General features: G+C 39.2%; 1 protein-coding gene across 3 annotated transcripts; it reads right to left on the minus strand.

Moving 5' to 3' along the window:
* Positions 1 to 277: 277 nt before the first annotated feature.
* Positions 278 to 12,864, minus strand: LOC107559037 (protein SOGA3). Of its 3 annotated transcripts, XM_016242762.1 has the most exons (8): positions 12,793 to 12,864; positions 10,185 to 10,865; positions 7,044 to 7,268; positions 6,694 to 6,852; positions 6,332 to 6,400; positions 3,359 to 4,546; positions 2,067 to 2,186; positions 278 to 883 (listed from the first exon to the last, which is right to left on the minus strand). In XM_016242762.1, the coding sequence occupies exons 2-7, from the start codon at positions 10,830 to 10,832 to the stop codon at positions 2,097 to 2,099; spliced, it is 2,379 nt and encodes a 792-aa protein (XP_016098248.1). In that variant the 5' UTR covers positions 10,833 to 10,865; positions 12,793 to 12,864; the 3' UTR covers positions 278 to 883; positions 2,067 to 2,096. The 3 variants fall into 3 exon arrangements, with proteins under 3 accessions (XP_016098248.1, XP_016098249.1, XP_016098247.1); XM_016242763.1 differs by lacking the exon at positions 278 to 883 and having other exon boundaries at positions 2,005 to 2,186; XM_016242761.1 differs by lacking the exon at positions 278 to 883 and having other exon boundaries at positions 2,109 to 2,397.
* Between the last annotated feature and the right edge of the window lie 3,851 nt (positions 12,865 to 16,715).

The raw sequence follows: 16,715 nt of genomic DNA on the forward strand, positions 1-16,715 counted from the left end.
CAGATTAGAGCAGGGTCCCTCAAATCTTGCCCTGGAGGTCCAATGCGCTGCAGAGTTTAGCTCCAACCCTGATCAAACTCAGCTACCTGTGATTTTCTAATGATCCTGACGACATTGATTAGCATGCTCAGGTGTGTTTGATTAGGGTTAGAGCTAAACTCTGCAGGAAAGTGGATCTCGTGGGCCAGATTTGAGGATCCCTGGATTAGAGTGTCGCTCAAAACAAATTGGGGAGCTTTCATAGCACTACATGCAAATATGATAACTCTCCAGAAGATTAGACTATGAATGGCTTACTTATGGTTTTTTAAGCTGCATAAAACGCTGGCTTATCAACAAGTCACAAAATATTCAGTATGGTTATCAACCTGATTAGGTCACACTAACAAAGTTACATTTCAAAGGTTAGGTCAGGTAGAAAAGATCCTAAAAAATAAAAACTGCACATATCTGCTTTTAGAGTGTATTTTACACTTTTCACTAGATCTCTACAGTTTAAAATACATATGCACTCCATTCACTCGTGTCATACTGACAATAACTATGAGAATCAAACAGACAGAGAGCAAACATTTCAACAAAATCAGTAAAAATGCCACATTTTGCAGTAGTGCACAAACTAGTGTTATTTTTAAGGGTCGCAATGAGTACAAAAGAAGAAAATAAAACAGCTGCCAATGTTCACAGTTTTCAGTGTAAAGCAGATCATCAACCTTTAAAACAAAATTTGATATATATACACATCACACATTCTTTATTTTAAAGTGCAGTCTTCATAATAAAGGTTTTAAATGGGTTTTACATCCAGATGTCAAATGGTTATAAGGTTCTTTAGAAAATCATCTAAGCACTGGAGCGTCAGAGAAGGGCTTCACTTTGTCCTCTGTTAACAGATTATACTTACTACCAATACACTTATCACCTAAAATGTAACATCAAGAACTTTTTAATCTCCAAATAACCACATGGCCAACTGGGTTCTTGAAGGAACAAGGAGAATATAAATAGGATACACTCTTAAAAATAAAGGTGCTTAAAGGGTTAGTTCACCCAAAAATGAAAATTAGGCTGTGTTTTACTCACCCCCGAGGCATCCTAGGTGTATATGACTTTCTTCTTTCAGACGAATCCAGTCGGAGTTATATTAAAAATGGTCTTTGATCTTTCAAGCTGTTTAATGCCACTCAGCGGGTGTTGCAGTGCTTCAGTCCAAAAGAACTTAAATAAAAAGCGCCCATCCATAAAAACAGTGTCTCACATGGCTCCGGGGGGTGAACAAAGGCCTTCTGTAGCGAATCGATGCGTTTTTGTAAGAAAAATATCCATATTCAAAACGTAATAATCACTTTAATGTAGCTTGCGCCAGCAGTTGTACACGAAAGCAGCTCCGGGAGCATGACGTATGAGGTCAGCGTTGCGCATCGATTCGCTACAGAAGGCCTTTGTTCACCCCCTGGAGCCGTGTGAGACACTTTTTTTATGGACGGGCACTTTTTATTTAACTTCTTTAAATAAGTCATATAAAGACAGTCATATACACCTAGGATGCCTCGGGGGTGAGTAAAGCACAGCCTAATTTTCATTTTTGGGTGAACTAACCCTTCAAAAGGTTCTTCAAGCGATGCCATAGAAGAACCATTTTTGGTTCCACAAAGATCCATTCAGTCAAAGGTTCTTTAAAGAACCATCTCTTTCTTACCTTTTTATAATCTGAAGAACCTTCTTTCGCCACAAAGAACCTTTTGTGAAACTGAAAGGTTCTTCAGATGTTAAAGGTTCTTTATGGAACCATTTAGACAAAAAGGTTCTTCTATGGCATCGTGAAGCACCTTTATTTTTAAGAGTGTAACATGCTGCAGAAATCAATGGCACATTTTTTTGTCTAATGTACAATGCACAAATTGTATTATTATTGTTTGCAAAACATGTTTTACAGTCAATAAAATGTTGGAGCAAATAATTTTTCATGTTCTGTATAAATATTCAGATAATTAGGACTTAATGCAAAAGCATAATTTAAACTGTATCAATTGTAACACGTTAATGAAATACACAAAAATACTCACCAAATATATGCAATCAGTGAAGCGCAGCTGTCATCGCTGTTTTTGAACGTAAGCTTGTGTTTGGCTGAGTGACTGTATTCTGTGCCTGAAATTATGATCACTTCCTGTACCTTCCATAACCTTAATGACATGTCCAAAATCAATATGATAAATTAAGAAAGCCGAAAAAAAAGAAAAGGAAGAAAGCAACAAAACTGTAGTATAAATTAAAAACGAAAGTTTACAGAACAAAGAAAAGAGTGAAAAGAAAGACTAGTTTGAAAATTGTGGCATATGATAAAGATGAAAATAAGACAAGGATGAGAATAAGCAAAATAATAGGTTGAAACATCTGGGTTGATATCAAAACGGAGGAGGAAATATAAGAGAGAAAGGAACAGTGAGTCTAAAGAGAAGCAGAACAGTGAAATATTCATTACATATGTTCAAGTTAGAAAATATCAAATTTATCCAAGCAACAAACCATACGAAATTAAAGGAAAAGTCCAACCCAGAATAACAATTTGCCATATTTACCCACCCTTGTTCTAAACCCATATGCTGTTTTGGTAACACTTTAGTTTAGGGACCAATTCTCACTATTAACTAGTCACTTATTAGCATGCATATTAATAACACATATTAGCACATATTAATAATGCCTTATTCTGCATGAACATATTCTAGATCCCTTAATCTTTAAACCCCATACCTACACTTAACAACTACCTTACTCACTATTAATAAACATCAAATGAGGATCTTATTGAGGCAAAAATCAGTAGATTGTGAGAATTGGTTCCCAAACTAAAGTTTAACTGCTGGTTTTATTTATTTTAAGAGTTAACAAATGTGTATGCCGTTTTTTTTAATCATGCATTTTATACCAAGCCTTTTGAAGTCATACGATGGCCTTGTCTGAGAAACAGACCAAAACGGAAAATCAAAATGCCATATTCAATGCCAATAACATCTGCAAGTATCATGCAAATTGCAAACAATATCATTGAGGTCAAACCTGATGCTATATTTCATTTCATGGCAGAATGCAAAGATTTGCAGTGAATATAAACTACTTAAATTCAGTCTGTTCACAAAATTACTTGAAAATGGATGAATATGAATACTCAAGTTAGTCATTTAGTGTGATTGTAATGCGATGAAAATAAACCTGTAGTATTATTCTTCAAAATATCTCCTTTGTTGAAAAAAAAGAATGGCATGAGTATTGTTAAATAATGATTGAATGTTAATTTCAGGCCAAATATTTCTTTAAACAGACTTGGGTAAGTCTTGCGTTTATTTGCACTTACTGACAGAGGCTCTTCAGTTTCTCGGTCTTCTGGTTTCGGGACTTCCAGGCGGTCGATGAAGTTCTGCAGCTCCTTCCTGAAGGCTTTCATCTGAGCATTGATACGGTAAAGCAGCTCGTGCTCTCGTATCCGACCGCCCTCGTCATCTTCATCCATTCTTCCAAACAGCTCTCCGTTGGTGGCGTAAACACGAGCCTCCGCGATGATGGTGCTGGTATCAGCGATGAGTCTGTCGATGGTCCTGCTCAATCTCTCCGCCTCCATCCGGATATCGATCATCTGCTGGCGGTCTTTGAAACCTCTGGATAAAAAACGTCCCTCTGGGGTGTAAAGGGAGCGAGTGGGAGTCAGGCACCGGATGTTGAGGACTTCGTCGGAGTCGCTTTCTCCACCGACGGGACCCTCACGTTTGCGATGCGGCGTGAGGCGAGAGCAGTCGTCGTCGCTTTCCCTGCGGCCGCAGTCACTCTCTGCATCGCTATCTCTCGGGCTGCTGCGGATGCCAAGATGAGAGGCCAGATCGTAGCGCTGCATGTTGGACAGCAGCACACGGTTTTCATACTGCAGCTGCATCACTTTTCCACTCAGTTCGTTGATCTGCAGCCTAGCGGCTTTTAGCTCTTCCTGCAGGGCTTCAAATTTCGCTCCATCGACCGCTCCGCTGCTAAAGCGCGATCCCTCGTGTGACCCGGCCTTGTATTTGAGCTTGTTGAGCTCGCTGGTCATCTTCTTATTCTGCTCTTCCACGTCAGACAAACTGCGGCGCAGAAGCTCAGCCTCGTCCTCCACCAACTGAAGCTGCTGCCGAAGTTCGGACAGCGCCTCGCTCTGCTCTCTGGACGAGGGGTCCATCGTCCCTCCAGACAGCTCATCCCCACGCATATCGTCCAGCTCTGCCTTCAGCCCGCGGTTTTCCACTTCCAGCTCCACGATTTTGCGGCCTAATATATTGGCTTCTTCTTCCACCAGCCGCAGACGCAGCTTCAGCTCGGACTCTCGGGTGGTGGGAGGACCTCCAGCCTCGCCTTTGGGGAGAGGACTGTCTATATCACCGTAAAAGGAGCGGTACTTCTGGACCTCCTGCTCTAAACGGTCCTTCTCTTTGTCTATCTTAGCCATTTTCTTCCGCATTAAGATAGCCTCCTCTTTGATGAAGGCCAACTGGCATTTCAGATCTTCATTTTCCTCCTATGGAAGAAAACATGGTTTTGAAATGGTGTTTAATTTACTTTCAAATTGTCCATGTGTTGATGCAAACCAAAGAGTGCTATGGTCATTTACATTTACGCATCTGGCAGACACTTTTATCCACTACACTCAGTGTTGCCAATCTGCGGTTTTCCCGCGGAATTGGGCTACATTAACACTGTTGCCGCGGGTTGTTTTTCATGTCCGTGGGTTTAAGCAACCCCAATAATGTGATATATATCCCCTAAAATGTGAATTTTACTCTCCGTAACACGATTTTTACCGGGGTACCCCCCTCGAAACGCGATTGGGCTAGTTTTGAGTAGCAATTGGGAAGGTTTTGTTGTGAAAACCTGGCAACCCTGCCTACATTGCAGCCAAGGTCAGTGTTGCCAGATTGGGAGGATTCCCACCCAAATGGGTAGTTTTGAATTTGATTGTGCTGGTCAAAATTGCTTTGATGGGTGGACAAAATTTGAGTTAGTTTGGGATCAGTTTGGTGGGATTTGAGGGTAATGTATTACAAGTAACACAAGTTATTAGACACAACGTAATTAGATTACTTTTCCAAATAACCAGTAAAGTAACGCATTACTTTTAAGTTACTTTTTCAAATAAGTAGTGCCAGTTACTTTGTTTTCCAGTTTATTCAATGACACCACTCCTGTCCCCATGTTGAGAGAAATTGGGAGTAAGCTCAGAGGCAGAGACACTTCCTTCAGCCCGAGGCTTATTCATTTCACTTTTAGTGTGAAAGAGCCTTTACAGTTGCCAAAAATATAACTTTGGGGTTTTTTTGTTTTTAATTAAAAAACAAATAGGCAAGCCCAGCCCAGGTGACAAAGTAACACAAAAGTAACATAATGCATTACTTTCCATAAAAAGTAACTAAATTACACAAATAGTTACTTTTTAATGGAGTAACGCAATATTGTAATACATTACTTTTAAAAGTAACTTCGCCCAACACTGGTTTTAGAATTTACATTTTAAAGGCAAACTGGTTACCAACGAATCCTTAGTTTCCGGCTATGCTAAAGTGGCATAAGTTGTGGCTACAGTAATATAAGTTGTACTACAAAGTGGGAGAGTGAACCCAGCTTTTGTTCTGTTTAAAGTTTAAAGTTAAAGCGCAACCTGAAGGTAAGAATATTATTATGGTTGTTGTTAATTTTTTTAAACAGGAATGACACATTTTCAGCTCTTTTGGTGTGTGCATGACCCAAAAAGTTAGCTTGTTGCACTAATTATGTTGCTTATCCCGATCACTTATACTGAGCTTTTTAGTCTTCATTTGAATTGGCTTGATTTTGCTGTTGACAATGAAAACGATGCATGTGTGTTTCCAAGAGTTAAGGTCTATTAATTTATGGTCTGCCATTTGCAAACATCTGACACACTTTAATAGTTTCTACCTGTTTGGGTAGAAGCATTTAGTTTTGTTTTTTTTTACTGTATTTGCCATGTCTTGATCTGTTTTCCTGTTGGGGAAATTTATTAATTTTTCTAATCTTATTTTGTCACTATTTAGTTTGTCACTATTAAGTTAAAACAGTCCTTATAAACCTTGGCTGACATGGCAATAGAATTGTGTCACATTATCTTGGCAGTGAACGTTTGGGGCTGGAAATCGTCAACCTAGTCTGGCAACACTGTTCAAGGTACACATGTTGTCAGTCCTTGCATTCCCTGGGAATCAAACCCATGACCTTGGTGTTGCTACAGCACCATGCTCTACTGTTTGAGCTACAGAAAGGCTCTGGATGCAAACAACATTGCTCTTACCTCTGATGGGGTTTGTGGAGTCCTCTTCTCTGATTTCTTTATATCTTTTCCTCTTCGTTTCAGAGAGAGCTGACAGAAATATGATTGCATGTTCATAATTTGCAATATATTGGAAATAAAAATGATGGAACTTCATTCTTTATACAGAAGGTATCTGTATTCTCAAAACAAATGATGCTTGATGTGTCTGTGCATATGTTAAAAGAGTATAGAGAGACAAACCATACAAAAAAGTATTTGTAATTTTAATTATAGCAATTTCTGAGTGAAAATTGTTTTAAAAGGTTCATTCAATACCATATTTCTCACAGTGCACTGAAAATGGCTTAGTTTGACATCTGTATATTTCGAGACGCTCTCACCTCTTTGGTCTTTTCCAGCTCATTCTGTAAAGCCTGTTTGGTCACCTCCACTTCAATCAGCTGTTGCCTCAGTCTTTCATTCTCTTCTTCTGTTTTCGTTCGTTTCTCCTCCACATTCTCCAGTTCGTTGTGCAGACGCACAGACACATCCTTGGCCACCTGGTAGAGGAATGAACATTTTAGAGATGTTGTTGTCTTTTTACTGTCACTGTCTCATTCATTGTTGTTTTGTGATTGTGCTTTTTTGACACTCGTTTGTACAGTCTGGCAGCAAAGTCAAGAATGTCATATCTGACCTGTGCATTATTTGTTTACATGCATTATAGTTTGCCTTGAGGATTTGACTCTACCTTCAGGTCTTGCTCCAGGCTCCTCAGCAGTTCCCCATCAAATTCACCGGTTTCTGCGTATCGCATTCTCTTCCTCTCTGCCTTTCGCAGGCGATACTGAAGGATCCTGCAGTTCTTATTGGCTCTCTCCAGTTCACGCCGCATGTCCTGCAACTGACAGGCGTCTTCCTCGTAGAACGTGTCCCTCATTTCATCCATCTCCGCTCGCATTTCTTCAATTTCATGCTAATAAATCACAAGTTCACATGACAGTCAGGTTTGCTTACAAAAATATGCATAACTATATTTAATACGTATAATGTTATGTTGGTCAGTGACAAATAATGGTGGAAGATTTTAAAATCTAGTTGGAGCCAATTGTCAGAAATGCAACCAATTTATTTTGGTTTAAAAATCTTTTATTGCATGTTCAACAAAAGTTATGATTTAGTACCTTTATTTACTATCATTAATAATATTTGTCTCAGAATTTGAATACATATGATATTAATTATTCAAGTTGTCAAACATATTAAGGAAAAATATTTTCTAATCATACAGTTTACATACAGACTTAAGGTCAAACCAAAATCTATTCAGACATCTTCAACATTTCTCACATTATCAGTTTATTCAAAATCAATATAAATCAATGTAATTTAAATTAAAATTTTAATGCGTTAAGCTAACTGAGACTTGTTACAGCACTTGCGTATCATTGCTCTTTTGTTGATTTTGATTGCTTCCATTGTCCTCATTTGTAAGTCGCTTTGGATAAAAGCGTCCTCTAAATGACTAAATGTAAATGTACATTTAGAATCGAAAGCATGTTGTTCATTACAAAAAGACATCGTATGCATTTCATTTTAAATGTTTTTTAATAAAGCCAAATTTCTAGCTACATTACGCATCCTACTAGGGGTGTAACGATACACGTATTCGTATTGAACCATTCGGTACGAGGCTTTCGGTTCGGTACGCATTACAAACCGAATGATTCGTTGGACTATTACTTGGAAAATAAAAGAGCTTACAGTGTGTGAGATATAATGTTCTCAGTGCCACTGCACTCAACAAAGCAGCCCAAACGACGTAACAGGCAACGTGCTGTCGAAACGAAAGGCCCTGGGTTGCGTCGAAAGACATGATCTTGTGTCGACGATAGCCAGAGATATTCAATTATTGGCAATATTAAGAGGATTTGGCATTTCCAATTAATGTAGGCCTGTTACATTCTTATTTGTATTAGGCCTATTGTTATTAGCCTATAAGTTACTTTTATAATTAAATTAAAATTACAATTCATTTTCCCCGCAATATTAGGCCTAACGTTACCACATACGTTAACTGACGCGCTGCGAGGATAACAAAAGATTAGGCTATTTACTCCTCAATTAAAAGGTATTTTAAAACAGGTCTATTAGCCTACATACAATGAATTACAGGCCTGTAATTAAAATATAAACACTGCAGTCATCAATAAAAATCTATTTTAGCCTGTTTCAAGCACCGACTTTCAAAAACAACCTGTTTAACACGAAATACGTTTCTTCTCATTTTTTTTCATTATATACGGGCTACAATAGAAATATTAAGGGAATAAATTAAAACCGTTAGCTATATACCGTTATCAGCATATGCTGAAGTAGATTCGTCACTGAGACAGAATATGCGCATCAGATGCAGAAAGCTCCGTCATTCCGTTTTTACTTTCACTTTCTGCATATAGTGAATTGACTGAGATTAAGACGTTCACCGGCATAACTCTTGCGCAAAGCATATTTTTTTCCAAATATTTCCAACATTGCGACGTAAGCAATTACCCCCCCGTATCAAAAACGTACTGAATCGTGACACCACTGTGTCGTATCGAACCGAACCATGATTTTTGTGAACCATGTGTTAAAGCAGGGGAATAGTGTTTATAGTTCAGCAAAATGGGTGTGCTTTTGAAAAATGGCATTATGGTTTTGAAATTTTAGTTCAAAAGCCTGGTTATAGTGTTTTAGCAATCGAGAAAAACTGTAATAATATTTTCTTGCAATAATTCTTATTAATCAACCTTAAAAAAAGATGTATGCTAAACTACTTTAAAATAGTTCTTCTTTGTTCTCAGGATGGGCTTATGTCCTACAAAAAAATATAAATCAATGTAATTTAAATTAAAATTTTAATGCGTTAAGCTAACTGAGACTTGTTACAGCACTTGCGTATCATTGCTCTTTTGTTGATTTTGATTGCTTCCATTGTCCTCATTTGTAAGTCGCTTTGGATAAAAGCGTCCTCTAAATGACTAAATGTAAATGTACATTTAGAATCGAAAGCATGTTGTTCATTACAAAAAGACATCGTATGCATTTCATTTTAAATGTTTTTTAATAAAGCCAAATTTCTAGCTACATTACGCATCCTACTAGGGGTGTAACGATACACGTATTCGTATTGAACCATTCGGTACGAGGCTTTCGGTTCGGTACGCATTACAAACCGAATGATTCGTTGGACTATTACTTGGAAAATAAAAGAGCTTACAGTGTGTGAGATATAATGTTCTCAGTGCCACTGCACTCAACAAAGCAGCCCAAACGACGTAACAGGCAACGTGCTGTCGAAACGAAAGGCCCTGGGTTGCGTCGAAAGACATGATCTTGTGTCGACGATAGCCAGAGATATTCAATTATTGGCAATATTAAGAGGATTTGGCATTTCAAAAGTATCATTTCCACCATCATTTCTTGCTTGTATATTCAAAAATATTTAAAATAATCTCATTATTTAATGCAGTTGTATTTTTCAGTGTAAATGATTTAATTTGATAACGTATAGATAGTCACATTATTATAATTGAATTTATAGATCAAATGTAAGAATTTGAAATGAAAGTATTAATGAGATTAGAGGGAAAATGCCCTATAAAGGTAAAAAAATAAATGCCCTTGGATAAATGATAAAAAAACACGCAGATTTATATGTCACAGCTGACAGAAAACTGATGAGAATATTGTTTCAGAATAAATCACATTTGCAAAAATCAAAACACATACATACAAACACACACACACACACACACACACACATATACAGTATATATATATAAGCTCGATACCATAGAGCCCCCCCACCACATAACAAATCCCAATTTAACCCCTGCCTACATCCTACCTTCAGGTATTCGTTCTCGTCCTCCAGTCTCTCGATGTCCTCCTGCAGCTCCAGGTTTGGTGCAGGTGAGGCCTCTGAGGGCCGGTTTGCATCGGCGGGCGGCAGCTGCGGCTCCGTTAGCGGTGAGCTCGGCGTCTTCGCCGGCAGGCCGCTCTCTTTCTTCAAGCTCTTGTTCATGTGAAACTGTATGAGCTCAGACTGCAAGCATCCCTCCCTCCAGAAGCCCGGGCCGCAGCCTACTGCGCTCTTGGCCGTCTTGCCTCCATCGGCTCTCGCCGTCTCTCTCTTGCCCTGAGAGGATTTGGTGGAGCTCGGCTGATCGGACACCACCCCCAGGCCCGGCTCGTCGGTGGTGTAGGGCTCCTCGGAGGAGCTGCTGCGCTCCTCGATGCTCTTGCTCTTCTCCGCACGTCTCAGAGTCGGGCTTTCTGCTCCACTGCCGTGGACAGCTGCTGCGCCTCGGGCCGCATGCCGGTCTTTGCTGGTGACCGGAGAATTACTGCGGCTGCTCTTACCGCCGCTCTTTGACGCGCCGCCGGAGGCTTTGCCAGACGCGCTTTTGGAAGCCGCTTTGGACGGCGAATCTTTGAATCTGGCTGGCGAGGACGCGCGCTGCTGCTTCATGCTGCTGTTTTCCACAGAGTCCATTCTGTCATCTGTGCGAGTAATCCATATGTGACCCTGGAGCACAAAAGCAGTGTTGAGTCGCTGGGGGATATTTGTAGCAATAGCCAACAATGCATTGTATGGGTCACAATAATCGATTCTTCTTTTATGCCAAAAATCATTAGGATGTTAAAGGGTTAGTTCACCTAAAAATGAAGATTCTGTCATTAATTACTCACCCTCGTGTCGTTCCAAACCCGTAAGACCTTCGTTCATTATCAGAACACAAATTAATATATTTTTGATGAAATCCGAGAGCTTCGTGGTGCTCTCGATAATGGCAGAAGACGGGATTTGGAGGAGAAGAGTTGTTGAATAAAGAATAATGTTATTTTTGTTTTCTTTGCGCACAAAAAGTATTCTCATCGCTTCATAAAAGTACGGTTGAACCACTGATATCATATGGACTATTCCATCCTTACTACGTTTCTGGGTCTGGGAACATTTCAGTTGCGTTGCTGCCTATGGGAGGGTCAGAGTGCTCTCGGATTTCATCAAAAATATATTAATTTGTGTTCCGAAGATGAACAAAGATCTTACGGGTTTGGAACGACTTGAGGGTGAGTAATTAATGACAGAATCTTCATTTTTGGGTGAACTATCCCTTTAAGTAAAGATCATGCTCCATGAAGATATTGTGTAAATTTCCTACCGTAAATATATCAAAACTTAATGTTTGATTAGTAATATGCATTGCTAAGAACTTCATTTGGACAACTTTAAAGATGATTTTCTCAATATTTAGATTTTTAATTTTTTTGCACCCTCAGATTTCAGATTTTCAAATAGTTGTATCTCAGCCAAATATTGTCCTATCCTAACAAACCATACATCAATGGAAAGCTTAATTTATTCAGCTTTTAGGTGATGTATAAATCTCAATTTTAAAAAAATTGACCCTTCACATTTTATCCTGCATGCAGCTGAGAGGGAACACGTTTCAGTAGTTTAATCATCATAATCTGTAGTCACGTATAGACCATAATGGAATTTGATAATCTTAAAATATTAGCTCAAAACTGGTCTACCAGCTACAATGGACCAGGTACAGTAGAAACCAGCTAAAGCGGCTTTCCCAGCAGTGGACCCAACCCATCGCCCAATAGCCTAGTCCACTTTAATATGGACATTAATGGGGATGTCTTTGTCTCGTATTATTTTGTTCAATAAAGGTTTGAAGAACGTCAGTGCTCTTGTAAGGGGTGTCTGATTGCCCTTACGAAAATTAACCATGGTTTTACTACAAATTAAACCCAAAAAACATGGTTACTATAGTTAAACCAAGGTAACCACAAAATAACCATGGTTTTGCTACACTAAGCATAGTTTAACCATGGTATTTGTAGTAAAACTGTGGTTAAAATGGTAATCAATGCGCCAAAAAAACATGGTTACTACACTTTTGCTACAATAAAACCATGCTTAACGTAAAGGTGATTGATATTTAACAGCAGCTCCGATGTTGTCATCATTAAGTGATGGGGCTCAGACAGGCCTAGTCTTCTACACGATAACATTTACAGTAATCAAGACACAGACTATTATATCAGCTTCGCGTCTTTTTAATAAACAAAGATATTCAATACGGAGAAAATAAATATAAAACAACAAAGACATCGATCCTGTGGCAGCATCTGAGATTCAAAAATAAATGAGAAGCATCATACATTATTATGAACTAACGTTATATGCAGAGACAATGCAAAAGCACCAGACTCATTCATTACTGTTACATTAATTCAGTTGAAATGTCCATGTAATCCAAGAGCTTATTTCTGTCATTCTTACACCGGTTGTAATGTTGTCGTCGCGGCGAGGTGTTTTCTTATAATCTTTCCAAGGTGAATGAATCTTTGAAGCCTTTCTCTGTGCCCAGCCGAGCAACAGACGCACAGACAGCATGCTTAACCATCCCATAATAACAGAGGAACACCATTCTTACCTTTTAACATCTCATCTTCTGGTCCTCGCGCTGCGGGGGAAGAGTAATGGCAGTGTAGCGCGTCTAAACCACTGTTAAAGCCCGGTGACGTCACCGCGGGGCGGGGTCTGGAGCATCAGAGGCTATCTGTCTGTCTATCTGTCTGTCTGTCTATCTATCTATCTATCTATCTATCTATCTATCTATCTATCTATCTATCTATCTATCTATCTATCTATCTATCTATCTGTCTATCTATCTGTCTGTCTGTCTATCTGTCTATCTATCTGTCTGTCTGTCTGTCTATCTCTCTATCTCTCTGTCTATCTATCTGTCTATCTATCTGTCCATCCATCCGTCTATCTATCCATCCATCTGTCTATCTATCTATCAATCCATCCATCCATCTATCTATCCATCCATCCACACACTCTCTCACACACACACACACACAGACACACCATCTGGGACAAACACAGACAGCCATCATGTCTGCCGTCCTCCTCACTTGCCCAGTCATACTGCCCTGCAAAAGCTTCAAATTATTTTGACAGATCCGATATGCTTACAGTTTTTCTCAGTCGCTTTGGTGTATTTCTCACATCACTATTTACATTTGCACAACAGTTAATGCAGTTCTCAAAACAATTAGTACAAACTGCAAAACCTAGTTGATAACCTGCAAAAGTGTGTCGCTTGCTCAAAATGGATAGGTCATTCCTCAAACGTGAGTATTCATGTCAATTAAAGTGTCAGTGTCATCAAGATGAAAAGTCCTGACACCATTGTTTATGAACAAGATAGTCAAATGACTTTGTCATGTTTTCATTATGACAGTTTACTCTGTCAATGTTTTCCAATGCAAAAAAAGTCAGATCTTGGTGACGCTACCTGGAAATGCTCAAGCCAGCACTATATACACAGCCATTTGAAAAATACAGTAAAGTTACACATTACTGTATTTAGTGAGGTAACTGAGTACAAGACACTGAAAATGTATGTTTCACATTTTTACTGCATATGCTCCAATTAGTTCACAGCATTGTGCGAAAAAAAAAAAAAAAAACACCCTTATTTACAACAAACAAACTCCCTTTGGGTAGAGCTGTGCACAACATATTGGAACTGAACATGCATAGTACTGTAATCATTCATGCACATCCAGACGATCCTCTCGGTCTGGCCACATAATTTCATCTACATCACAGCGAATATCATCTCTTGCAATGCAACGAGGAAAGTATCTCCTCGAGTGGCGAATCCACCCTCTGCAGGACTCTGCTGTGATGTCATCACATGCTGCATCCATGGCATCCGCTAGCAGGGCCATTTGGGTATGTGGATGCCGGTCATATACCTTCCACCTCCAGGAAAAAAACTCCTCTATTGGATTTAGAAATGGTGAGTATGGAGGGAGATATGCCACCAGCATCCTATCATGTGCTGCAAACCACTGTCTGACGATATCTGAGTGGTGAAAACGCACATTATCCAAAACAACAACATGCTTGCTCAGATGGTCTCCAGTTAGACCCCTCTCATTCTCAGGGATTATGTCCCTGTAAAGAGTGTCTAAAAAAAGTCAGCAGATGTTGTGTTGTATGGACCAAGACGGGGGATATGGGGGAGGACGCCGTTTTCTGAGATGGCTGCACACATAGTAATATTCCGTCCTCGTTGGCCTGGGACATCAATGGTTGCTCTGTCCAATGCGATTCCTTCCACGGCTTCTACCTTTTGCCAGATTGAAACCCCCCCCTCATCAAGGTATATGAATGTGTGCAGCAGTTCCCTGCCCTCCAGCTCTTCCAGCTCTGCAAGGTTGTCTTGCAATCCTGTGTGGTGCAGAGGAAAATTACAGTAAATATGGCAAATCTTTCCTGTAACACTACAATACACTAAATGTGTGATGCAGTAAAGCTGTACGTCTAAATGTAAAAATGTACAGTGACAAGTTCTTGTCCCACTGCAAGCTTCATGTATGACACAATGACAGTAGTGCAGTGCAGATTGTTTAGTGCTGAATTACTGTCCATTTATACACACCTGTTCTCCCGACGAAATGTTTGAATTTACAGTGGTTCTCCCAACATTTGGCTGCACGCTTCGACCAGCCTCAGCCATTGTGAGGCCGTGATTGACAACATGATCCACATTTGTAGCCCTGATTTCATCAGGGATCTGCCTATGTACTTGGCCTCTTCTTCCTCTTCCCCTGTTTTGTCCCCTTCCCCTTCCTCCCCGCACCCTCACCCCTCTTCCACGAGACTGACCTTCCATTTCTGTGTCACAGTATTGTAGAAATGGTACACACTATGTCCTGCTTGGTTCATATATGCTTGTAAAGTGGGGGTTTATGGGATTCAGCTCTGACAGTGATTGTAGAGAAGTGGCTTATCATTGGTTGCAACTAATGCTTCACACACCCCTTCTCATCAGTGGAAGTTGAGATTCACCTGAGAGAAATTATTCAATTTGGGAGACATTTTCAGGAAAAAAAAAGATTTAAAAATGTTTGTAAAATTTGCTTGACAGATTTTGACAACTAGTTCAACATTTTTGTATGTAATGACTCAAGCAATGAAATGAGGACTATTAGTTTTATATGGAATGACTATTCAGCATTCACAAGTATAGTTAATTTTGACTGACATGACATAAGCAAATGATAATGTTATAAAACAGCAGAGAGTTGTATGAAAGCAATTGATTTTGCAATTTGTTCGAAGGAATGAGAAACTGCTACTATGACGTGCACAAATGACTAAATGTTGTGGAGGTTGAACTAACTGTTGTGCAAATGTAAATAGTGATGTGAGAAATGCACCAAAGCGACTGAGAAAAACTGTAAAGCTAAAGCAAAATGGTTAACACTTTACCCAAACATTACTTTTTTAATGTATGGACTGTGCCAAATAATTTTTTATTTAATAATAAAGTAAAAGAAATTCATTTTAAAATTATTCTCCACTATTACCCTTGTAATAAGTGTCTTAGTCAATTTATCCATAATATTTCTCCACTCTGCTCTTTCTGCCAAGAGGAAGAAGAATCTATTTCACATTTATTCTATTTCTGTTATTATTCTGAACGATTCTGGCTTCAAATATCAGCTTCTATTTCTTGTGTTCCACCAGCTCTGTAGTATTTCCATCAATAAGGTTCTTTTCCATTCTGATATTCCTGACAATAAGGAATTAGATGATGTCTTAAACCTTAGGGCCTGGTTTCACAGACAGGGCTTAGACTAAGCCAGGATTAGGCCATAGTGCAATTATAGGACATTTAAGTAATTTGTATGATCATGCCTTAGAAAAAACATTACTGGTGTCCATCTTGAGACAAAACAAAGGCATTGATGTATTTTAAGATCAGTCAGTGCAAGCTTCTTTCAGTTGAAACAGCTCAGACTTATATTTTAGTCTGGGACTATAGGCTTACAGTTTTTGCCTATTGCTTGAACACTATAGACACATGCTTAGACCAAAGTAACACAACTTGAAGCTTTTGTTACTATACCTTAAACACAGTGTAACCATACCTTAAACAAAAGCGCTGCTTTGCACTTTAGTTGCAATTCTGCAACACACTTGCTCCTTTCTGCAACACACTTGCTCCTGCACACTACACACTATTTCATACATAAGACACTTAGTTCATAAATGAAATCTCATGGGTACCATTGGGAAAACACATCTATTCAAAATACAACACACATTGGGTGATTGAAAACACTTACTTACAAAACTGATCACCGATCAGCCAACCACAAATAGGCCTCAGTTGAGCCATTCTGAGAACTTTGCAAGTATGGAGGCAGGAGAGCAAGAGGTAGAGGAAGACAAAGAGAGAGAGGAGTAGGACATGGTCGAAGAGGCTATGCACGGAACAATATTTCAGATGATATTAGAGCAACATGATGAGATCCTGTGGCCAGACCCAAA

This window comes from Sinocyclocheilus grahami, unplaced genomic scaffold, assembly GCF_001515645.1.
Source record: "Sinocyclocheilus grahami isolate Dianchi unplaced genomic scaffold, SAMN03320097.WGS_v1.1 scaffold672.1, whole genome shotgun sequence".
Lineage (NCBI taxonomy): Eukaryota > Metazoa > Chordata > Actinopteri > Cypriniformes > Cyprinidae > Sinocyclocheilus > Sinocyclocheilus grahami.